This window comes from Sturnus vulgaris, chromosome 7 (assembly GCF_052056855.1).
Source record: "Sturnus vulgaris isolate bStuVul1 chromosome 7, bStuVul1.hap1, whole genome shotgun sequence".
In the NCBI taxonomy this organism is placed as follows: domain Eukaryota; kingdom Metazoa; phylum Chordata; class Aves; order Passeriformes; family Sturnidae; genus Sturnus; species Sturnus vulgaris.
The window spans coordinates 38,025,625-38,051,982 of NC_142249.1; the positions used below are offsets into that span (position 1 = coordinate 38,025,625).

General features: G+C 37.6%; 1 protein-coding gene across 3 annotated transcripts in view; it reads left to right on the top strand.

The window, feature by feature from the left end:
• Nucleotides 1–26,358, top strand: part of ARHGAP15 (Rho GTPase activating protein 15) — a 322,734-nt gene that overhangs the window by 192,605 nt on the left and 103,771 nt on the right. For all 3 annotated transcript variants that reach the window (XM_088168386.1, XM_014870798.2, XM_088168385.1), the window contains 2 exons: nucleotides 3,641–3,739; nucleotides 25,689–25,766. In XM_088168386.1, coding sequence (XP_088024512.1) covers nucleotides 3,641–3,739; nucleotides 25,689–25,766 — 177 coding nt within the window. The remainder of the gene's footprint in view (nucleotides 1–3,640; nucleotides 3,740–25,688; nucleotides 25,767–26,358) is intronic.

Genomic DNA, 26,358 nt, shown 5'->3' on the forward strand with positions numbered 1-26,358 from the left:
CCCAGAACGAGCAATTCATTGCAGCCATAATCATCATTTTATATTATACAACTTGTGAACGTCCATGCCCTTCTCTTCTGGTGTCTGGTTTTATATCCCTGAGCAAAGCTGTCACACACCCCACCATCTCCAGCAGAATTTTTAACGTGCAGATAGCAGGGATGTGTAATGTAAACCATACCACCAAACATATTATGAATATATTGCTCTTCTTAAAAATGCTTGTTGGTTTTTCATACTACAGTATTGACTAACTGTCGGTGTTTGATGTATGGTTTACCAGCCTGATGTAGACTTATGGTTAGAGCTTAACTTGTTAGTTCTGCTTTTGCAGCCAATTCAGAATAACTACAGATGCCCCAAGATATTAAAATTGACTGCTCAAATGGACTCAGTGTGGGAGTTTCATTGGTTTTAAATTGATAACAGCTGAAAGAGTGAATGATTAAAGCTGTATATGGGCATAGTATGCAGCTCCTTTGTACGAGCCCTTGTGAACAGAATCCACTGCATGGGAATTGCCTTTGTTCTAATAAAAGATATTTCTGAACAATTGTTAGTTTAAATTTTTAAATGATGAAACAAGAACATTTCAGGAGCCTATAGAGGAAATAATTCCTGAGAAACTGGAATAACTCTGAGAAGATAAAGTGGATTTCTATTCAGAGGGGAGCATTTAAAGTTAAGTAGCATTCCATAAGGTGGTAATTGTGTCTATTTCCCAGGCATTTGAGTTAAATAAGCTGGATAGGAAACATAAACTGTCATAACAGGAGGTTAGGAGTGTTGTGTACATCTCTTTTTTTCAAGTCATAAAAGATGAAGTTTTGGAGGACCTTATCATAAATAAATCAAACAAAGGGGTTTTTGCTTCCCTTATCCCTTTGGGAGCAGTTCTTTTATTTTTTTGAAAAGAATGTTCTGGAGAGCTTTCCCTTAAACCAGTTTTAAGAAACATATATATCTGTACTTATAAAATAATAAAAATAATATTTTAATTTTATTTACATACAAATATAGCCTAAAAAGTGAGCAATTCACCATTCCTTGCTTTATGAAATACTGCCCAAACAAATCTTAGTGGAGTTTTCCTCAATTATCCCTCTGACCTCCACAAGTGTAAATGTGGCAGTATAACTGCTGCCATTCCCATGTTTATGAACAGAAACAGATCCAGCAAAAAAATAAATTGATTAGAGAGCATCATGGAACTTGTGGTCCAGGAGTACTCAGAATTGATAGTATTTGGATGACTCATGGGATCATGTACTTGTAAATACTCATGAATTTCTAAAAGGGGAAAAAAGCCCCTCCAAAGCAGTTGTGTGCTGTTGTTTTACCATAGTTTATTTTGATGCTCAGGAAGTATTAATGCTGTTTTGCTGCCCTTCCATCCAAGATATCCTTTGTGCCTGTATCCTAAAGAAGAGGTGTTTTAAAGCTTAACTGTGGGGTACAAAATGTGATTGTATCCGCACAGTGAAAGGTATAACAAATGAGGTTAAATGTTTTGCTGAAATTATGGAATCTGAACCAAGAAATAAAGCAATGGACTAGGTGAGAAGTGTAAAACTGTTTTCAGCCTGTTCAAAATTTCCTCCCAGGAATACCAAATATTCTGTGTTCATATTGGAGATTGAAAGAGTAACTGTGAAATAATCCTAGAAGTTGATTATGAAGTGGTTATAACACAGAAGAGAAACTGATGAACAGCCACACATTCATTTCATTTCAGTTCTTCATGTGTTGCCATCTAAACACAGTGCAGTTCTTTGCCTGTTTTGCTTCTGAAATTGTTTACAAGTGTCGTTGTCCACCAAATAAGACACATTTTTTTTACTTCTTTTTTAACATAATTTACATTGGAGACCATTCCATATTATGCAAAGAATTTGACAGGTCTTTGCTAAAATTTTAAAAAACAATTAAGATGTCAAAAGAGGAAGCGCTAGTACATTTTAATCATAAATCTCTGTATGTATAATTACCACTGAAGGCAGCTATAAATGTTTTATGAAGAAAATGTAACCAGACTGTGCTTTGTCAGAAACATAACCCCAAAACATGTAACAGACTGTTCGCTAATGCTTAACGCCACACATGCACACAACCTTCCTCAGAGCAGCTCTGTGAACCCAGTCCTCCATCCCTTCTGCAGCCAAAACTCCGACTAACTTCAATTCAGGCTCTGATGTACTCTCCCAGAATGCAGATCACACGCTTTGGGAGGTGCTGGAATAAACTGCCCTGATGCATCTCGACAAGTCCAGAGCAGCCTCTGCCCCTCATCTTGTTCCCATCTCTGTGTTCCCTGCTCTGGGGTATCAGGAAGGAGAAACAATCAAGTCATTCTTGAAATCTTAGCTGAGTATGAAATAATGGTGATTAAGGACAATGGAGCTCCTTGCAGCACAGAAAAAAAAATAATAAAAAAAAAAAATTTAGGCTTTTGCTTGTTAGTGAGGAAAAGTTGGTTTTGGAGCAAAAAGTGCTCCAGTTGGTTATGGTGGAGTATGGTGGCACTGACTATGGAGGAAACATCCAATTCCATGGGAGCTGCTGCTGGGTTTGCTATGCAAAGTCCATCCAGACTGGTGCTATCACCTTTCAGCTATCTATATAATAATTTTCAAAGTCTCCACACCAATTTACAAACCGTAGTGCTCTGTTGAAATGCTATATGGAGACTGTCTCTTCGGATAAATGATGACAGCACACTCCTATTGTTTCAGCATTTTACTGGCTCCTATTGAGTAGTTCCTCTCATCTGTTTGATTCATTCTGATTTTAGCTGACAACGTCCCTGTTACTGATTGCTCTTTTCATAATCTCTCAAACACACAGAGTGGAAATGAGGTGGAGGAAGCTAATTCGTAATCTGAAGAGTTGAACCTGCTAATACAAATATGTTTCAAGACCAAGAGTCAAAGCTGATCAAAACTTTGAAATCATAAAAACTAAAAGGTGGCATTACCTAGTTAAAGGATTGCTCGTGAAGGAAGCAAGACTAATCACCAGTTAAACATGGTGTAAGATGAAATCTTCATCAAAAGATATCTAGTACCTTCTATTTTTCCTAGCAGGCAATTCGATGAGTTAAAAAAAAAAAAAAGATTTTGTAAAGTTGAGATGAAATGGTACTAAGTCCTAATGATGCAAAGTAATGAAGTCCTTGCACTCATACAGTGCTCCATGAAAGAGTGAAGCTTCCAAATGTGTGAAAGGGACAGGTCACCCAACCAGATGAGTTTCTAGGTCAGACCAAGTGCATCAGGTAGGAATTTGTATTCAATGTCTTAGGGAGCCGTAGCTCTGGAACTGCCTGCACATTTTCTATGGCAGGTCCAAGCAAACTCTGGAGACCTCCAAGCCTTAGAAAGGTCAAAATTAAGGTGCAAGTGTCAATTGAAACTTGAATCCAGAGGGAAGCATCAAGCACTATGAGCAGCAGATGTGGAGGGATTTGGTTCTGGGGCAAAAGCTAATGATCACTAGGACTCAAAAAGGATTTGGTTCCAACTTTGTCTGTGCATCTTCAATATCTGAGTTTTAAATTAATAGGCAAGCTGAGAAGAGAGAAAAATCCCACTAATAATAATAATATGCCTTAAAGTATTTTCCTCTTGTTTTCCAAATGTAGATCAAATTTTTGGCTCCCATTTGCACGTGGTTTGTGAGCATGAGAAATCTACAGTCCCTAAGTTTGTAAGACTCTGCATAGAAGCTGTTGAAAGAAGAGGTGAGTACCTTATTATTACTTTATTTTTAATATTTTTTTTCTCTAATAATAGTAAAAACTTTAACCTTGTAACTCTGCTTGGATTGCCAGGCAGACATTACAATCTATAATATAGTTATGAATGGAACTATATCACATTCTGTGTGTCTTCATTTTCCTTATATGATACGACATTAATAGAATTCATTCATGCTGATTATTACAATTTTTTTTTGACATGTTGTTGGTTTAGTCTTTCTCTGGGTAAGCAAATGCTAAACATTGATAAAATGTCAGTAACTTTCATTTTAAAGTCCCTGGTGAATGTAAGGCCAATACTTTTTCCTAAGTCTTGAATTGTATTTAACCAAAATAAATGTTATTCTAGCGTGACCATTTCTTTTTAATGAGTGCAGGTGTCTAATTTTTACAGTTATTTTAAAAGCCATGATATTGCAAAAATACTGAAACGAGTCTCCATCCTCATTAAAACTTTTGATTAATAAGAAGGATTCTCATAGTACAAAAAAGATGCACTTAACACCATTGCCTGCCTTCCTTTCTGCAGTGTATCTTCTCTCACTGAAGGTCATTTTCTTTGGAAGGTGCATGCGGTAGATGCAGAATCTTAAAATGTATTGTATAAAAATGTGAGGCTTCATCACCATCTGTTACAAGTTTACAACTTGTTCCAGGGATCTGGGGAAACATATATCTTGCAAAAGATAGAAAATTTATTTTCAGAATAAGGCTGGGTGAACCCATTGTCACTGCCATATACTGGAGTCTCAGAACAAGAGAATCCATGAAAAATAAAAAGATACTTAGTGTTACTCACTAAGGAAAAAGCTATTTTAATTCTGCCATTGTTACCTGGTTTTATAGTGAAAGGTGCAATAAAACTACCCTGGAGTTTCAAACTCGGGGAAATTCATGCTTTAATTATACAGCAAAGAGAGCACTGGGATATTATTATTCCCAGAATGATTGGCAGGAAGTCAGAAACTGAAACAAACTGGAGATCTTTCAGTAGGGGGAGATAGTAGCATTGGGTTTTTGTGGAGGAAGGCTGGAGGCTGGATTAAAAAAGGGGGAAAATGTGTGAAGTGACTATTAATAGAGGAGGAATTGTGAGGTGAAATTCAGAACATGAAAAGGAAAGGCAGAGATTAGATTGCAAAAATGCCACTCCATGTCTAACAAACTGCTTGGTTACAACCTCAGCACAAGTTCCCCCAAGAATGTGCTGGATATTTCATAGATGTTTTGGAGTGTATGACCATTCCTCCAAGTAGAAGTGAGGCCAGAGGTCTCTGCACTGCTGAACTGTAATAGAAAAATTCAGGGAACGTAATTAGATGTTTACTGTCTGTGTGATCATCAAAAAAAAGTTCGTATTTGAAACTGGATGTATCACTATTCTTTCAAAGGGGTTCATCCTTCTGAGGAGCGCATTATAGTTCTTGTGTTTCCTTCAAACTTGCTGTGACTTAGAGAAGCTTACCCCTTTTGGTTAGCCTAATGTGTAAATAAAAGCTAATCACATGGCATGAGATAAAAATTTCATGTTATCATTATATTTATGAGTTTATATTTGATATGCAGTTTTTTTCTACTATCGTTTTCTTGGATTAAGACGCTTGCATTTACTCACATTCTATTTACTCAAGCATTTACTCACATTCTATTTACTCAAAGTGTTGTTTTTACTAAGTTCTGGCATAAACTATCTCAGGACAGCAGTAATTTATGTGAAGCTAAGTCCAATGTTTATGCAAGCTTCTGATGACATTTCATGCCGGGGTTGGTATTAGGAAGCAGTATGTGGAGGTGCCAAGTCTCCCGGCATGGCTGAGACTCAACAGATCTGAAGCCCTCCTCTTAATGGCCAGATATGCCTCCAGCCAAGATACTCAACTGCAGAGTCATGGGAAATACTTATGTACCAATTATGGGAAAGGCACATTTAATGAAAACTGTATGTTTACTTTCATAGTCTTAGTAAGATGGCCTAGATACTCGGTACAGCTGGCATATTGGCTGTGGTAGAAAAGCTTTCTTTTCCTATTTAGAGAATATATCATCCACATACTGTAACTGTACCAAAAGTGTTACTTGCGTGCTTTGCTTAAGATAAAGGATTATTAGGAAAAAAGACCTTAGGAGACCATCCCTAAATGTTACTTACGAAGCATTTGTGCTCCCCTGAACGGTTGTGTTCCTAGCTACCAGCTCATGGATTTAATTGTTATTCACCTACTGGTTATCTACTCGTTTGTCTGATTTTTAAATAATAATTGCTGTGCACAGAAAGAAAGTCTAGCAGTGATCTGAATAAACCATATTAATTAGTACATTTTCCTGTGTAGACGAGGTTACACACAGTAGCCAAATGTAGCAATATTCTCCCACAGATTAAAAATTTAGAGGTTGTCATTAACTATTGGCAAGACTTCCTGTTTAGTTACACTATTTTAAAATTAATATCAAAAGGATGTTTATTTTGATATATTCGGCTCTACCTTAGACCAGAGTTTGGTCATTTGTCCCCTAGTTTGCTTCCTCACCATTTCAGAACAGGGGTGCTTTCTAAGATCTGATGAAAATAATCTCACACCATAATGCATATTTATCTATCCAACAAGGATTCACTTGTGAATGTGACAAAAATTGAATGAATTCCACTTTTTCAGCCTCTTTTTGTATTTTTAGTTATTGAAGTAGAACTGTGAAGCAGAAGGTCTTTCTCCATTTTCTCAGCCATCTTGCAGAGCTGGTAGTGGAATTTAATAAAGAGAGGCAATAAAAATGTGCCCATTCTTGGAAACTTGCAAGGAAATTGTCACATATAATTTAATTTTTTTAAGGAAGCTCAGTTTTTCTCTTAATTCTTCCTGTATTTATGAATTACTTATAATAATTGCGGAATTATTCATTCATAATCTTTTATGAACTTCTAGTCATGATTGTTGAGCTATCCAGATCTGTGCCTCTAAAGTCAAAACTATCTTGGGAAAACATGTTGTATCCTTGGTATTTCATGCAATATCCTAAATGGAAAAACCTCCCATGTCTGTGGTGTGACCTGGTGAGAATAAGAGAATAATTCTATACCATGCAGCAATCAGACTGAAGAAATACAGGGACCAGCCAAAGATCTCCAGCATTTTTTTATTTTCTGTCTTCTCAGGGACTTCAGGGAAAAGTTTTTGATAGAACAGCACATTCTGTGGGCTTTTTCTGTTTCTTCTTTTACTTTGTCATTCACAACCACCTTGGATGGACCTCAGGCTTTTCCGGGGCTATCTGCCCTTTTCAATCTGTATTCCTGTCTTTCAATCTGTTTTTCAATTTGCTACCTTCTCCCTAGAAAGTGTCTGACAGGTAGCACTAGCCCTGAGCAGAGCAGTGAGGAGAGCCTGAGACAATCCTCCCAGTTCACTGCAACTCACACACTTCTGCCAAGGGTGGGGCCCATTTTTGGTGTTTCTAACCCAGATATCATTTCCAGTCATTTCTGAAGTCGCCTATTTATTTTGTTATCCACGACCCTTTAAAATTCCGGCTGATTTTTTTTTTTTTTTTCATTTTCTTTAAAAAAAAAAAAAAGTGAAAGGCATGAGTAGAACGCATTAAAAAAAATTAAAATATCAGTCTGTCTTGTACCTCAACAACATGCCATCCAATACTTCTCATAGCTGTGTTTTATCGTGTGAAAACAGTCTGATACTAAACTCTTTTCCAGGGAAGATCATTTGTCTGTGTGTCTAATGACAGAGTAAATGAACACCCCGAGCAGTTCGTATCCTAAACCTACCCAGGATATCCAGTGTGGCTTGGGTTTTGTAAAGAAATACAGTCCTAATGCTCCAGGGAAATATAATTTAACTTTCATCTCTCTTTTGAAACATCCTTCATTTTCTCCCTCCATTCCCAAATCCAAGTTAGAGTTCTCAAATCAGCCTAAATGACTTGAAAAATGACACTGCAGGCAGCAAAGTTGGTGATTACAGGTACCGTTTCCATTCTAAGCTGGACGTTGCAGATATTGTTTTCTGTTGCTTTTCTTGGAGCACAGGATGCTCTGACAGGAATGATACACAAAATTACATATTTGAGTCAATGCCTAAAAGCCACCCTGGGATCCATAACCTTGCTTAAAGATTTAAGAAAGACCTTTAGTCCACTTCTGAGAAGGTTCTTAGCTTAGAAAACTTTATCTTTCAACTTTACTTCTTAGCAGCTGTTATGTTTTTTTGCTGTCGTTTGTTTGACAGGATCCAGTTATAGGTTCCGATGTCTGTTTAAAGAAACAGGGAGGTTGTTGGCTTTAAAATTCCCTTACTGCTTGTGTGTTCAACATTTTCCCAGGCTTTTCTACATAGTTTGCCAAGTAAAGGGACTGACCTTTTGTAGCAAACACTTTTTCATTTCTAAATGCTCACTTTGATTTTTGTCCCATTTTATGCTCATTCCAAACTGTTTACAACCCACTAAAAATGACTGTGAATTATATGTTTGTGTAATGGATTCCTTTTGTGGTCGGAGTGGAATGTTTACTTTGAACAATTAGTTATCTTTGGGCAGATTATAGTGACCTGAAAAAAGAATGGCTAAAATTATTATAGTACCTTAACTATTTCCTTTTGTTATCTTCTCTGTGTGTCCAGCGTATTATTTACTGGGTTTCATTGCTCTGAGACCCAGGGAACAAATCATGTTAAATAAGAGCAGTGACAAAAACCCCTCTGAGTGTGGGGCTTTTGGCTTGGGGGGGTGATCTGGGGTAGCACCAGTGAGACTTCAGAGGGTACCATTAAGCACTTAAAGGCTGGATGTGCAATTTTAAGAAGGCATGATTTTGAAAAAAAAATTAACTTCTTGCTCTCCAAAATTCAGATTTCTCACAGGCTCCAAAGTCTGACACCCCAAAGTGCCTAAAACTGATACTCATTTTGGCTTTAATTAACTTAATGTCCGTAGCTCTGCTTGATTGTGCACAAGATCATTACAGACATGCAGACATACAGTCTCATGCTGCAGAATATTCAGGGTTTAAGGAAGAAAATGCCTTTATGGGCAAAGATAAAGTACCTTATGGGATGTAGTAAAGAAATACAGTCATCCCAATGGAGAGAAATGAAGATAAAAACAGTATTTTAAACTACCTCACCTCCCAAATGCCATGCTGCCTTGTGACAGAAGGTTGTGTCCCTTTCATCAGTTTTATCTGTTAATCTAAAAGCTAAAGTGCAGCTAAAAGCACTTTAAAACCTATTTATAAAAAAAAAAAGGAAAAAGAAAGTGATATTTCATTACCTTCTAAATCATATATTGCTTAAAAGGTAGTCAGTATTCTGGTAGAATGTTTACACAGAGGAGAGTTCACTTATCTCAAGGAGTTAAGCAAAGAGGAAATGAGTTTTAAAAAATATAAAGTATTGTGAATATATTTATGTTGCTAGGAAAAAAATTAGTTTCTAAAAGAGTCTAATGCTATCTCATTTTCTAATGGAAGAAGACACCGAAGAAGAAATTTAAAAGAAAAAAAAAAATCCCAGACACCTCCTAAAGCTGAGGATTCCCATGCTGGGATCATTGGCTTTGGTATGGTGGAGTGAGTGGATTATAAGCCAGTGAGGATGGCAGAACACACAAAGCTTGGGTAGACAAGGAATGGATTCACAGCCACTGAATTAAACCCCTAGAAATTTACAGAATTGTTTAGGTGGGAACAGCCTTCTAAGATCATTAAATCCAACTGTTCCTCCAGAGCTGTCATGGGCACCATTAAACCATGTCCCCAGGTGCCACATCTACAGAGCTTTTAAATCACTCCAGGGATGGGAACTCCATCACCTATCTCCACCTCTGTATCTATTATAATTCTCGTTATCAGGTTTGAGTTCAACAGCATGTTCCTCAGGGTTTATTTAGCTTAAGCAAATTTTAAGTTTATTTGGTACTCACAAATAGTTCATTCCCATCCCTGAGGACCTGAGGGAGGCAGTAGGAAAGTACAGGGTATTTCTGCCAGGGTGTGCTCCCCACCATCTTGGGGCTCCCAGTAACTGCACAGTGTTCCTGGGACTCTTCCCAGCACAGTTAGACCAAACCCAGTCTAGTGGCATAAAGGATTTATTCTGGCAAGGCTTCCCTGAGAAGGGAAACCTCAGGAGACTGACCTATCCTGTGCCATTTTATATTTCTGTCTGAGTCCAGGATTATTCTCCAACAGCACTTGGCCCCTAAGCAACCACTGAAATGTATTCTGTGCTTTTTCACTCTCATATCTTTCTATCCTCAGAGAAAGAAACTTCATGAATAGCAGTTTGTTTCCTACAAGTTCATTCATTGATTTTCAGTACTTATCCTCCACTGGAAACGTATTTTCCAAGCTCTTGTTTGATTCTCCCAGGCCTACACATGCTTCCCTGCTTACTCTGATATAATTTTACATTCTGTTTCCAGTGGCTTTAGGATTCAGTACCCTGAAAGTACAGAGATCATGTTGCTCCACCAAATGATCTGAGCTCCCAGTTCTGCTAATTTTGTTCTGTTCATTCTTTCCCACTTTAGGATAATCTATTATGCTTGGATCCAGGCACGCACTAAAAGCTAATACTTCCATGAAGAATGTGCAATTTGTACTGTTTAGCTTGTGATGAGATTCCTGAAGTCTTTTATGATTCTATCTCGTTCCAAGGAGGGTTTTGCTCCCAACTTTTATATGCACTGAATGTAAAAGAAAATAGGGGGGGAAAAAAAAGAGAGGGGGGGAGCAAAACAAACTAATAGAAAAAAAAATTGCATGCACACAAAAATATCCAGCAGTTCAGCAGATAAAGCATTTTTCCAAGGAATTCTAGTGTGCAGAAGAAATCTGTTTCTGAGGGCATTGAACTATGTTTACTTTAAAGTGGCCAACGAGCATAAACTCAAATGTAGAGATGAATGCAATATAAAACAACAAAGTTCTGAGAAGAGCCCTTGCAAATTTGTGATTTAAAATGTTCGGTGCTTTTTTTTTTTTTTCCTTTTTCTTTGTTGTTGTTTTTGTTGTTGTTGTTTTTTAATAAACTCTTCTTTTGAGTAGAAATTAGGAGCGGTTGAATTTAGTGCAAACATATTGGCAAGCTTTCCTCAGCCATTTCTGTCTTCAGGCTCAGGCAATCCCACTATAGCCACCTTTCTTAGAGTAAGAGCCATTTAATAGTGTTGTGCAAGGTCCAAGTCAGAGTTGGCTCTGAAGGGTATTCACTCTGGGGCCTCTGTGTCTGCTAGAAAGCCACATTCTGAGTTAGAAAAAAATATCAAGAAGTGTCAACAGGAAACATCACGGAAGGGCATACAAGACAAATTAGAGAAAAGGAGACAACAGACAAAAAAAAAAGAAAAAGAAAAAAAGGGAATAAAAGCCTTGTAATGACAAGGCACAACTGAGAATAAATATATAATTATTTAAAAAATTGAAAGAAGAGACGCTAAGTTGGTTAGAAGAGGAATAAGCCATAAAACAGGCAGGCATTTGAACCAGTTGTTGTCTTTGTCATAGTTACCTGATACCTGGTTCATTGATTAATCTGTTCCAGAGAAATGTATCCATTTCTATTAAAAAAAGGGGGGGATTTGTATTTTAAGCCGTGCCAGTAACAACAAGCAGACACTCAGTGTGCACCAGAGTAACATTTACAATGCCTGGGCCAAATTCATGCCTTGTGTAATTTTATTGCTTTTACTGGAATTACACCAGAGATGAGTTTGGCCTTTTGCCTTTTTCTAGCATTGTATAATATATCTATTTGTGAACATGTAGAAGGAAACAGGGCATTTTGTCTTCCGAATTTTCCATAAAATCCTGTTCAATAGGCATAATAAATAAAACAAACCACTTAACCTACGAAATAAAAAAGAATCAAACAACGTTGTCTAGATATTAAAATAATGTTAATGCACTTTGTAAATCAAGGAGTTGACACTTGTACACGCTGAAACAAAAAGTCCAGAGAAATTGAAAGCCAGCTGACTCTGTGCGTGTGTGTGTGTGTGTGTGTGTGTGTGTGTGTGTTACTTGCCCTGTGCCAAAGAGAATGAAGGTCCTGACTCACCCCCTGGTCAAAGCAGATTCAAGGAATCTCACACATGAGGGTATTCACCTCCCAGCCATGAAAAAGGTAAAAAGAGAGACACAAAACTCCTCTCTTTTCCCCTAAATAAGCTGAGGCTGTGAGGCACCATGCCCTGGTACAGTACACATGCCATCACAGACAAGGAGCTGGCAGGATTTCCACTGCAAACCCCATTTAGTCAGACTTTGCAGTTCAGCCATTAATAGAACACTTTGGGCTCACACTTTACAAAATGAATCTTGGCCTAGAAGAGATGCTCACTCACACACAAACACACACAAAAATAGAAGTTAAGTCCATTAAGTTCCTTTAAAAGGAAAAGAGGTGTAATTTCAGATCCTTTCAATATCTCTCTGCTTAAATAGAAAGTTGTATTTTTTTTTTAATATTATGAAAGCATAATTCCACAATGAAAACTAATCACTTTTCCTATGCAGGGGAAAAAAAGCTACTACAACTACACTGAAATTTTTCCAAAAAAGTTTTACAGCAATAAAAGAAAACACACTAAAAAAGAAGTTTTACTGTCCATATGCCACGCTATGGGGTGAATTTAAAAAAACCTGTCTTCTTTTTTTTCTTCCTGCAATTCAAGACAGCAAATAACTGCACTTGTATTTTATTACTTCAATTATTTGCTGTAGCAGCTTGTGTTACATCAATGTTTTAATCATATAATACCACAGTCTAATGGGATTGATACCTAAGTGAGAAGAATTGTACGAACTGAGAGCTTCAGGAGGAAGGCAGAGGGCAAAGGAGGAGGACAGATTAAAAAGGAGGCTTTATGTGAAGGCTTTCACTTCTTTAAGGGAAGATTTCTTTAGCTTGCTTTGCTCCCCTGAAATTATGAAACTGATATTGTCAGCAATCTGCTAACAGAATTGTCCCTAAATTGGCTCCTGCATGATAAACCCTCAGGGAACTCACAAGTCTTTCAAAGATCTCCAGTTGTCTGTTGGCTCAGCAGATTGTTTCATTGTGATCAGGATCCACACAGATCATGGATCCAATTATATAGCAAACCAAATTCTTTTGTCTTCACTCGAACAATGGTTTGGGAGGAAGGGCCTAGATGTAAATGAGAGCAAAATGTGAGCATTTTGTTTCATAACACAACAGACCTCTTGGATCCTCCAGCTCTCTCCTTGTGGTTCCTTCATGCACTTTTTTTTGGTGTCAGAGATGACGCCTTTCAAATAGCTGAAAATTTTGGGAAACAGATATTGCAATCAGAAACTGCTTTCTCATGTGCATTCTGTATAGGTTATTTCTTCCTATAATTCCTGCTTTATTAATACAAACCTCTGTCCACCAAGACAGATGGACACTTCTCTTTAAGGACCAGAATAGATCTATTCTGTGGTCAATAGCTGTGCCTTACTGTTAAGGGAATGAGTCAGACTTTTGTTGTTTTAGGGCCTTAAGCTGTATCTCTTAGAAAAAAAAAATAAAGCAATTACCCAGATTTTCATTCAAGATTTAAAAACAAAGGACAGGAATTTGTTAATTTGCCAAGATTATGGGCCATTAGCAGGTGATACTGTGGCTCTGAAAATCACCATGGACGCCTCCAAACCAAGGTGATATCTGTGAAATGTCTTCACTCAGAAGATAAGAAAGACCCAAAAGGCAGAAATGCCTCTTTTTCTTCACCTCCCCAGTAAAATTCCCCCCAATATTTCAAACCTTATGCTGTGATTTGTCAGTCCTGAGCTGACATGCTGTTATATTAGAACACACCAAAGTAGCTGCCACCAAATGGCTTCACCGTGCCAGCATTAACCACACAATGGTGCTGGAGGTACCACAGCTTTTTGTTTATTTAGAAATGAAATGATTTTGATGAGTGCCTGGTATCAGTTAGCAAGTGCTGAGTTCCTCATGGTGATAGTGCTCATGTTGACTTAAATGGAAAACGGATCAGCTCAGAAACCTTTAATAAGAAAAGTTCCTTCCTGTGCTTGTAGTGATGCCCTGTGGAGCCACGAGAACTAAAAATCTGTCAGCATACTTGGTAGGAACTTTGTTTCATGGTTCTCTAACTCATATGATTGAGATTAAAGTGAACAAAATCTTGGCACATAGCTTGGCAGGCGAGGAGCATTCCTGTGTTTGTGTGTGTGTGAGACAGAGGGACAAAGAGAGGGGGAAATTTAGCAGCCACTCATTCGGTGTTAAATTATCAGGTGCTACATATTTTTAATAGACCTTAGTAGAAAGATAAGATACATCCTCTGCTATTGAAAACTGCTTTCACTTAGACTGTAAGCTCAGCTTTGAACCAGCTGAGCATCTCCTCTAACCACTGAAAACAAAACCATTCCAATTCTCCAGCCCAAGCCAATTGCAAGCCAGACTTGCATCCAAACAAAGAGGTGGAAGGTTCTGGAAGGATGCTATTTATGCAGGCAGGTTTTCCTACTTTTGACACTAAACCAGAGCAGCTACAAAATATTTTATTTAATGCCCTGATCTGTGACCTGCAGGAGTGTCCTCACAGCAGTGGCTTCAAAGACATTTATAAGATATTTTTAAATGCTTTTCAAACTCTCATGATGTGGATGCCTGAAAAGTATCTGAATTTGCACACTAGAAATTATTCACAATGGTGTCTTTTATTATCTCTCTTTCAGTTGCATTTTTGTGTTCTGATATGCCATACATTAAAAACACAAAGGCCACGGCTTACAGCAAGAGTTTCTGTTGGAAACTCTGCAATTTCCTTGGATGTCTGTATAGTAAATGTCATTAATAATTACTGGAATTTTCACCAAAGAAGGAAATTAGATATGGAAAGCACTTTATGCCAACTTCATCTTTCCAAGCCTTCAGAAATACCAGAGGGTCTATGTGAACCCTAGTAAAAGGGATGAGATTGGATTTCTACCTTCCTTACATCATTCCATGCCACAGTCAGCATTAAGACACAAAGACAACGATTCAAATCGAATTTCTTCCTGCAGCTTTAAATTATAAAATAATTATCTTCCATGAAAGTATCAAACGATATTCATATTTATGCATTTACTTCACCCAAAATTCAGCTAACAGATATCCAGTGCATTTTATTGCCAGCAACTAGGGTTTTTTTCTTATCAGAAGTCAGGTTTTTTATATATTTCTTGCATGTCTCAGCTATGTTTTAGTTATATAATTTGTATTTCATTGAGGTTTTTTTATTTGCATATTTCAAAGCAGAAAGCAATTTGTTCCTTTTCAGACTATACTTAAAAAACCTTTTCTGAGGAGTTCCTGAGCAATTCATATACAAGTTTTGTGCTATTTTAGTGTACTCTATCCTGGAATGCGTGTCAAACCATAGCATGAAAACTATGGAGCTGCTTCTGCCAAAGTATTGAAGGATGCACCAGTCTCTCAAGTTTTGGTACTTATCAATCTTTGTATTCCAATTCAGAAATTTTATGGTTTCTGCAGACACCTTGACTGCATCTTTTGCTGAGTGTTGCTTTGGTGATCAAATTTTTCCCAAATTAAATGGAGGGAAAAAAAAAAAGGTTTTAAGTTACTTGAACCTGTTTGGGGACAGAAAACACAGTGGAAATGACAGGAAAAATAATCTCTATATATAGCTGCAGAGTTCTGCAGCTAAGATGGCAAACTAAAGTGGAAAAATATGTAAGCACAATAGGTTTGTGTCATATTAAAATTAATGTCTCTGTTGTTTCCTGTACTACTGCTTAATGCCACTGTTTCATAACACTAAATATGAATTTCGCAAAAACGAGAAAATTTTACTCACTTCTTAGACTAGAGATTTATGACATTAAAAAAGGTGGTTGAGCATTCAGTGGAATCCCATGCTTTTCACTATTATTAGATTTTGAAATGTGAGCAAAGTACACTGAGAAAGACTCTATTAAAGTAGGAGTTATCTCTGTATGCACATGCACACACACACCTTTGTGTTATCACATTTATATGTCGGGCAGATATGCAATGCTAAGAATTCAGAGTTGGTGTTGGATAACTGTGAATACTTATCTTCCAAGAGAGCCTCTGGGTTTTCCACATAGCCGTGGACTGTAACACCCAAAGGTGTCTGATAGTGTGCCTTAGTCTAAAGAATCTACTTTTTAAATGTTTACTCCCTCTTAAAGATAAAAAGCAACCACAAAGATAGATGCCTACAAAACAATGTGAATAACAAAGACCACTACCAAGTGCACATTAGAGCCCCAGCTTAGATTTTAGGGCAGGGTTCTGCACATTCCTCTCTTGGAAACTCCAAACCTCTGTGTTTTCTGTCCCCAAACAGGTCTGATTTCTAACTGCAGGACACACATCCAGCCTTCTGTGCTATGCAACAAAACAAGTGCTATCAAGTGCCCCACTGATATTTCTTTAGCTGCTGTTGAACTGTAACAGTTAAACTCTGCCTTGGCATCCCTTCCCAGAGATGCTCAGGGGCTGGAGGATGTGCCCATGGAAAGTTGAGTAAAACCTGATCCTGGAAATAAGAGAGATAACCTTGAGATGTCTAAGGCTGGACAGAGAACAGTGCCAGGTTATCACGAAATGGATCTGTTATAAAGAGTGTTTGGCCTATCTGGACTCCTCAGCTATCTCTAAAACAAAAAAAAATATGGAAGAAGCATGTCTCTGACTTTCAATTTGCTTCCTAAATATCCCTATTCCACCTTAAACTTCTTATCCCAGTCATTACTATTAAAAAAAAATAAAAAATAAAAAAATAAGAAAAAACCTCTTTGCCAAGCAAAGGTGCTGCAGTCTACAAAATGCAAACTCCTTACCCATTTTGGCTGAAGGTTTTGTTTGCCCACACATACAGTTCTTCCACTTCCAACTATTCAAAGTGCAACAAGAAGCAGAACTAGTCAGGATGGGGAGGTGACATTACCAAGGTCTAATTTAATCTCTCACTATTGTGAAAGAAGGGAAAAGATTTATCCCTACTGTGCACTAAATTATCTTTAAAATCAGCATTGGGAACAAGGGATGTTTGGAGAATTGTAGCTGTCCCTTAGCTTTAACCACAGTTCCTACTGGTGGTGCCAGTGGACCTGACTGGAAGTTCTGCACACCCCTAAAAGGACGTTGGACCCCCCAAAGTGCAGTTTCCTTTAGTGCTCTGATGTTGCTCAAAAAACACAGGCACGATGTCAGTGATGATGGATCCCCAAATGAAGCACAGTTCAACCAAAGTGGGAGGATTTAGCAAAATGCATAAATTTCTTGTCTGCTACTGTCTGTAAGAGGCAGATCTTTACAGTGAGCCTAAGTCACAGCTGGCTTTTTCTGGAATGGTTTATGCTCTTGACCCTCCTCGGCTGTATAGCCAATAGGGAGTTGTCAGGCTACATGTGTTTTTAAACTTCTTTCAGCTAAATCAGAAATCCAAAAGCAAAATACAGCTCTCAGCAGTATCATGTGGAGCTGTGACACTCCCTGGAGGGCTGGGGTACATAAACCAATGAATGGATTACAATGAGGCATAAATGTAGTATTTTCATCCATGACAGATATAATCTCGAGCCTGTATTTTTCATGTTACTTAACTCTTTCAGAACATAATGTGTGACAGAAAATGTCTTATAATGCACATTGCAGTAAATATCAGTCAAGTATGCTTTATTGCTGAGCTCTACATGTTTCCAGAAGTTAACAGGCACAGCTGGGATATAAGAAATGGCAATGTTGTATATATTTCTTGAACATACAAAATACCTTGGCTCTCTTCTCCCCCACCCTCCACATTACATCCCCAGCTGTTCTGATCATGTCACACAGTGGATGAGTTTTTCCATCGTCAGCTTCTCCTAAAATGATAACCTTTATTCAGGCTTTCATCCTTCCCAAAATAAACAGCATTATCCATATTGTCATCACATTCAAATTAGACTATCAGAGTGTGGCACAGAATAATAGAAATGGTAAATTTGCTGTACCTAGCAGAAAATGCTCAATGCAGGTAACATCCATCGATTTTAATATAAAATCATTGCATTGGAAGGGACCTTAAAATTAATCTCATGCCACCCCTGCCATGGGCAGGGACACCTTTCACTATCCCAAGTTGCTCCAAGCCCTGTCCAACCTGTCCTTGAACATTTCCAGGGACGGGGCATCCACAGCTTCTCTGAGCAACCCATTCCAGTGCCTCACCACTCTTGATCACTTTTGGTTAGCATGAAAACAATTGTACTTGCTAAAGTATCAGAAGAACCAAGAAATCTTATTATATTTCAGATGAATTAAGGATTGGTCAGGCTGGACCTCCTAGCCCGTACGTGAGAAGCAGTAACTGCAGCAGATGAAAGGGGATAGGAATGGTGGAGGACGTATTAAAAGAGAAAACAAACATGTAAACAAAACAGAAATAACCATTCCCAAAATTAAATACTAATGTGTTACAGAGAGAGAACAGCTACTTCCAAACATTTGGCAATTTCAGATATTATACTGTGTTTCATGAAGACAATGCTATTTCCTTTCAAACTGCCATTCCATTTAAACCAGCAAGCTGATGTGTGTACTTGAGGTCTGTATTTGGTAGGCATTTTTTCCCCTTTAGCATAAACCTTGTTGATTTAAAAAGTGAACAAAGATGAATCAGGTGGTAAATGTATTCATGTAATCATTTTCATTAATAAGCTGTTATAAATAATAGAGGGAAGGTTTTAAGTGTATAATTCTCTGTCGCACAATTGAGATTTTTCCACATCTTCAGCAGTAAGTTAATTAGAATCACCTGCATTTTCTTGGGCGGACACCAAATGGATTGCAAACAAAAACAGATTAAAATAGCTGTAGCTCATGGCATACAGATGACAAGATTCACAAAGAGGACAATCAGGCAATGAAAACCTCCTCTTTTTCAAACATTTTTAAAGGAAATTCAGCTCTTGTGAGTCGCTGTAAAAAGACGTTTGTAAGTGTTTCGCTGAAAGACTAGAATGGCTTTGTTTCTGATCCCATGATGAGTGAAAGAAATGTTTAAGAAAGATCACTTTACAGAGAGATTCAGACTGAAATGTGATGACTGTGATTCAAGCCAAGCCAAAAATTACAGCTCAGAATTAAAGGGGATGGACGTGGCTTGGGAATCCATTTTCCCACATTCCTGAATCTCAATCATCCCAGCCAATGTTTAAAAGAAAATACAGTGGAAAGCAATGAGGTCACTTTGTTTAGCTGCAAGAAGTGGGACTAACAGAATGGCAAAAGTATATATTTGGGAGTAAGGGCAAAATTACAGTGAGCACGCTGCATGTTCGACGGCTTCATTCAAAACAAATAGTCTCAAAGCTTAGTTTAGTTTCTTGTTACAGGCAGCCTCCTGAGGAAGTCTTGTTGTTCCTGGGGCTTTTAAACCATAAACTTCTTGAATGTCAAAGCACAGCACAATAGAGAAGACGACAGAGGCAGAGCAAGCTTGATTTGGGCATTAAACAGCAGCCCTGCATAGCAGTGAACTGTGTGCTCATTTAAATTACACTTGCTTTGTACTCTCGCTGCCCTTATTTATTTGTGTATAAATATCTGAGTGGAAATTCTACCATCGAGTGATATGAAACAGAATGAGGTATATCCTCCATCATATTCACTTGTTACTCATTCTCAGTATGTAATGCTCATATTCAGTGTTTTAATTGCTTCCATTAAACAGTTTCTATAGGGTCTTGAAAACAATAAGATCTTAGTCAAGCTTTTCTCCTTTCATTGCATCTTCGAGTTATTACTGCAAGAAAAAATGAGATTCTCTTTTTATGTAGGAATGCCCCTCATCTTCTTGATATTGTTGCAGTCAAAAATAGAATTATTTCTTTTCAGCTAATTTCCTAAAGATATTCACCAAATCACATCAGACACCTCCAACAGAGTCGTTTCATAGTCTTTTAAGGACTAGTACAATATTCAGTCTCCTTTCTTTCTCCCACTGTATCTGCCTTTACTGAATTCTAAAACAGTGTTGGATTTCTACTGATCATAGAAAAAAGAAAATCTTGTTGATGCTACCTTGAATTCAGGCTTGCTATCACAGGCCCTGCAGTTGGGCAGTGCTGGGAAAACGTCCAGTACCTTTAAATTGCATAAAAAATACAGATGGAGAGGACATTTCTCCATCTTCTCTTTAATAGGAAGCAATAAAGCTTTTATTTTATGTTTCATGTTATTTGCTTCACTATCAAGTGCAGTGCTTCACTACAGATCCTATTTGTAGCCCATGAAGAGGTTCAATCTCACCCCTGCTTCTTTGATACTCCTCTATAATTCAAGGGATTATGTTAGTCCTGTTTGTTGTAGCAGTGAGCTCAGAGATCATGTTCAGCTCTTTATTTAAAGTAAATCTCAAGTCCTTTGTAGCCTAAATCCAGAGTGCTGGATGTACCTTGTGTTTCTCCATACTAAACCTGATTTTGCCAGGCTGTGGTTGTTTAAGGTAGCAGTTCAGATCTTCTGTAACTTTACCTGTCCTTGTCATCATTTAATATCTCCCTGACCTTTGTGTCATCTGCTTATTTTGCCAAGGGAATTTTTTTCTCATTGTCCCATCTCTGATAGAGGTATTAGATGGCACTGGATGAGAGCTCCACTCTCGAGAGCTGTGCCAGTTCTGACCTTGCTAACTGATATCTCCCATTAACTACCACATTTTGAGGTCTGTCACTGAGCCAGTTTTTAATCCACGTAATATATGCCCTGTTAATTCTATAGAATGCAAGTGCTTTAATCAAAATGTCATGTGGTACTAAGTCAAAGGCGGCACAGAAAGCCAAACACACTATTTCAACACAACTGCCTTCACCAACCAGACCTGTCAAATACTCAGTTCCATCCAAAAATGCAATAAGTTTGCTAGACAAAGCCCTGATTTCCATGAAACCGTGCTGTTTGGGATTAATGATATTTTGTTATGAATTATTTGTTCACAGTGTCCTGAATTAATTATTTAAGTAGACTGTCTGTGACTGAGGTCAGTCTAGCCAGTCTCCAAGAGCATTGCTCTGACTGCTTTTACAATATCAGAATAACTCTTCAGCCTTAGTCATTTCCAAATATTTCTCTGTATTTTGTTTCCAAATGTGAGGCACAAGCACATCATGGCCACCAATGGAAATGGATGCTTTTTTACAACAGAGGTTATCTTTTTGTCCTTCAGATTGACTTCCAATATCATCCACTCTTTGATCTCCTAGGCCTGTTTAACCTCTATCTGGTGGAAGTATCTAACATGACATTTTTATGGCTCCCATTTCCATGGTAGCCAGGTACTCTCTCTGGACAGGGGATGGACCTGCTTCCCTACCAAATGATGATGTGCTGCTGATATGTTGCTGGGACGTTTTAAGCCTCAAAAGTGTGATAATCTGCTGGGAGGAGAACAAGAAAAGGGTAGTTTTGGTGATCAAAAGAGCAGCTTTGTCCCATCAGAGCAGAGCCAACTGCAGTGCCAGCCCCCAGCTCTGCTCCAGGGGCTTTGGGCATATACAATCCCACCCTCTGCCACACCAAAAAAAGCAGAACAGGGATTTCAGCAACACGTTCTGGTGTAGCTCATATTTGTTTCATGGTTTTCATATTTTTTACCTCTGATTTCCCTGACATCATACAAAAAATGGTTTTTTTGCTCACACATTCACCTGAACCTCCAGGTAAATTTTGTCACCCTATGCAGATACAGTATTTCAATGCCAAATTTTATCGTTTAGTTTGCTAGCCTTCATGATTTTCCTTTTGTTGCACTTTGTTCTGTGCTTTTTTTGTCACATTATTGTGACACGGATGTATTTCTTGCATTCACTTATTTCTGTTTCTTTAAATGATTTCTTGTCTCACTTTTGTGCCCTTAGTAAACTTAAAAAAAATGTTTATAAATCAGATATTTATGGTAAGATGCATATGAAAACACGAGGAAAGAATTATAGTTTTAGGGAGAACATACCCTGATAATGACCTCTTAAATATTTGTAAAGATAGCCCTGGGCATCTGAGCCCACAAAATAGTTTATAATACAACAGCTTGATTGCATAATGATACTTTAGTTTTAAAACGTATGATCTTTCTGTTTATGGGAAGGCATAATAGGCTCCTTTGAAATACAATAGTTCTGCCTTGAACATAACTGATTTTAAATGAAAGGACTAACTAAAGAATGCCTTTCTTCAAGTTTGTACTTCACTTTGTTGTTGAATCCAGCACGATGGTTTCTTTTACAAAACAGGCCTGGGGACCACACCTATTTCAGGATACGTTAATTGTGAAAGTTCCATGGGTTTCCATGCAGGAAGTTACCTAGTGCTGTTTAAAATTGTATGTTTTAAATTCCAAATCTTGTTTAAAACCAGAGAAATTTCTGCATCCACCACCCCTTTCTCCCTGCACATAGAGAATTTCTTTTTATATTCAGTTTGAAGATATTATCAAATAGAGATTAGGATTAGACAGAATCCAGTGTGATTTGGGAGAGGGATTTTTCTTCTATGCAGCAGAAATGAGTTAGTGAGAACATTTAACTGCAGACTGTTCATAAATCACCTGGGCTACCTCAATCAATATTGAAATCTAGTATTTTAAAACATTTTTTAGTAAATATGTCACCTAAACTCTAATTTTCTTCCGTCTGTTAATATTTCTCTGCAACACCTGGTTCCAGCTTAAACTGGTCCTAGATCTGGCACTGGTCTGCATTCATGGTTACTTCAATTTTGGATAGGAGTGCAAGAAACGTTTTACATAAATATTCTTCTACCATCTCCTGTTCAGTGCAGAGTGACTATTACTTTCATTACTGCTTATGAATCTCAGCCAAGTCTGAGAAGAGTTGCCTTTTAAATTTCTCATCAGGAGCACCTGTGTAATTTTTTAAACTAAAATACTTAAAATTTGCTATAGTTTGGCAGCTGAACTGATGCATTCTTGAGTTAAGACCTTTTCCTACATTTCTTATGCCATTACAAAATTTAGTGTGGAAATCATTATCGTGCTTTTGGCTATAATTTCTAATTGTGGGTCCATCCTGTTCTCAGGTTCCTCATTAAAACAAACAGAAACAGAGTTGGAGACTGGAATATAAAGCAAATAAAATACTTGCTCTCCTTTAGGGCAAAATCCAGTGATTCTTCCCTGATAAATCCCACTACAAAACACAAGAAGGTCATCCTATGGTGAACTAAAGTTGACTTTATTACAATGAATATTTTTTTCCTGAAAGTTTCTTTACCACTATACTTAAACTCCAGCACCAGATAGGAAACTGGGCAAAGCTTTTGTTTCATCTTGTTCCCTAAGTATTTATAGCCTGCCATTTATTCTTGATAGAGGTGCCCTTAAAAGTGAATTTGCTTTGAAAATTGTTCATAGAATCAGGATATAAGAACTATGAAATATATTTTTTTCTGTCTCTTTCTCTGCCTTAGTCCTTTGCGCCTAATTGGATTTCCAAAATAAGTTGTTAACAATCCAGCTAAGATAATGTGGTCATGAAAAGGATGTCCAAATCCACCAATTTGCATTGGTTTGGTTTGGCTTAACTTTCAAAGTTATTGGAGCAGAAAGTTGATGGCACATGAATGTTATAATCGGCTTGATTTTTTTCTATTTTTTTTCTCCCATATTGTATAGTGCCCAAATGAAATTAAATCAAACCTCATTACTGGACCAAAATTAATTTATTAACAACAATAATGCACTTGTGTACTCCAGATCATGTTGCAAGATGTAATAGCCACCAATTTACAATGCAGCTTGTTCATTTTCACTTGATCTGGGTGACTTATGCAGGTTCCAAATTGATGCTCTTAATGTGAGACTATTTCACCCAAAGTGACATGGATTGTTTTCACTTCCACATAACCAGCGAGGTTAAGAACTGAATTGAGTTAGATCCAAACAAAAGTTAACATTCTGTCTGGTGGCTTGCCTGTTTGTTAGTTTGATTTATTTTTCCTTTTTAATTTCTGGTTTAGACTTCAATTTACATGATGCAATTCTTGATCCTCTACCACAGAAGTCCCACAGTCCTATGCTGGGAATTAGTCTTTCACTCTCCCCTTACTGAAACAGAATTAGACTCTTCAGAGTTAGGTTAGAATAGTATTACTTAAACATTTTAGTAATTTCCATTTGCTCAAACATTATATATCCAGCAGATGGATAATTTCCAAGGTTTGTTGATTACTAAATCTTTTTTGATTTCTCTTAAATAAACTTTTTCTTTATCCCTCTGTAACCAAAGAGGAGATCTTCCTGAAATAAATCATCACTCTCAGTATTATGTTGCAGGACACCCACAGGTGCAGGGTAGAAAACTATCCAATAAAACACACAATTATGATCAATAATCAGAAAAATAAATTATAATTAATTTTAAAAATAAGTTTTTTTAATGAAAAACAAATCATGATGCTCCTGGCAGCATAGACATAAAATGAGAAATGTATTTTGTAAAGAGACAAAACAAACATGCAAACACACAGAAGATTTTATCTGGTGTCATTCTGCATCAAAAGGAAAAGTAAGTTTTTTTCAAATATTTCTAGATAAGTAAGAAATGCATCCAAATACTTGAGTCCATTGGCCATGGCATTCAAGAGCTAAGGTGTGGTGCAAGAGTCAATAAAGACTTGAACCTCAGCTTCTTCTTCTTTAACTGCTATCACAACTGGGCTTCTGGATTTTTTCATTTGTTTTCACTTTTACCTTTTCTTACAAAGATTTCCTTTCCCCCCACCTCAGATTGGAAATCTATTCCCCCTAGATGTGTTGTCAGGAAGTGTTTCCTGAAAATTTTTGGGTTTGACAAATTAGCGTTTTCCAAGAGAAAGGCTTTCTCTGAAACTGCTTGCCAAAACCTAATTAAAACTTGTGTTCCAAGGGATAAGTAGCCTTTAAAAAAAACCTGTTTTGTGTAGCTTCTCTTGGCTTCTTGTGTACTTGCAAGTTTTTAATGTGAAATGACAATGTAGGTTTTAGTGGGTTTGATTTTCAAGTGCTCAGATTGGGTCGGTGTTGCGAATTCTCCCGGAAAGGAGAGCAGTTCCCATGTGCTTTGAAATGTTACAGCTATGCAACAGGGGCTGGAAGTGCTATTTTAAACACTCATATCAGCAGAGCTTGCTGTAGGAGATAATATGTCACAAAAGGGAGTATGACATCTAGTTTCACCTAGAAGATAAACCTTGAGTAGATATGCAGGGAGAAACAAGACTGTCGGGTTGTCCTTGAAAAGAATGGCCTATATCAATGAAGAAATGTACTCCAGGGCATATGCTACTTGGGATATTTAATTTCATCTTCAAACCTCTCTGAGCCACTATGAAGAATATAGTAGAGAAATGGTAGTTGTGTGGAGTCTCACACACGGCATGATTTCAGGGTGGGCACCTCAGTGCTTTATTTTCAGAAAGGTCACAGCCTCACAAATTCATGTCTGAAAAGCCCAGAGCCCAGACAGAGAAGTTTCCCTGGCACTATTAACACAAACATCCCACGTTCAAGCAGGGCTGGCACGTCACCATGCCTGTCCCAAGCAGCCCTTCCCGATGAGCACGAGAGTCAATTACCCCTCGCTTTCCTGCCACACTCAAAGCCCCTTGCAGAGCTGTATTCTGCTGACAGAATTACAAGATAATTATAGCTAGGTGTTTTGTATTCACTTAAGTTAATCTCCCACTTTTATTTTTCATTGTTGCTTTAATCAGTGAGGAGGCACTTCAGTTGTTGTCAGGTGGATTATTTTTCAGTCACTCGCTGCGCTGCTCTTCTTCATACTTGCGAGGGTGCTTCTGCCTTCCTGACAGGCGTACAAAGAAAAATACTTCTATGATCTAAAATGAAATATGTGTTTCTTTTTCAGGTCTAGATGTTGATGGAATATACAGAGTTAGCGGCAATCTGGCAACAATACAGAAGTTACGATTTGTTGTCAATCAGGGTAAGTGATTCCTCCACCCTGGTAATGTTTTGTTTAGTACTTAACTGTCTCAGATGACAGTATTTCAGAATCTGCTATACATTAGTGGCATGGAATGATGAGCCCTGTTTTGGAAAAGAGAGGAAAGGGAAGGTAGAAAGATATTGCACAGAGGGAAATGTCAGCTAGGAGAGAGGAAAAAGAGCAGAGTAAGCAGAGGAAAATAGTAGTTAAACTTGAGATGAGAAACAAACAACAAACAAATCTGAAAATATGGGAGGAAATAGAGATGTGAAATAAGGTGGCAAAAAGCAAAGCATATGTAGAAACCAAGGAATCAAAGTGAGGGGGAAAGAAAAAGATTAAAAGGAAAAATAGCAGATTGTTTGGATGTTGAAAGTTAAACAAAACCAAAAGCTGAGCAGATATCCAAAGGAAACTAGTGAAAGAGAAAAAGGTGCTGAAAAGAACTTAAAAGGAAATACTAAAAGTGGAGTACTGGCTCTGCCAAAGTCAGTGGAAGATTTACCACTGATTTTGAAAATGCAAAGGTTTGACCCCAGAAAATGAAAGAGGAAAGATGAATATTTTGGGGACCTGCTAACCAGAATTA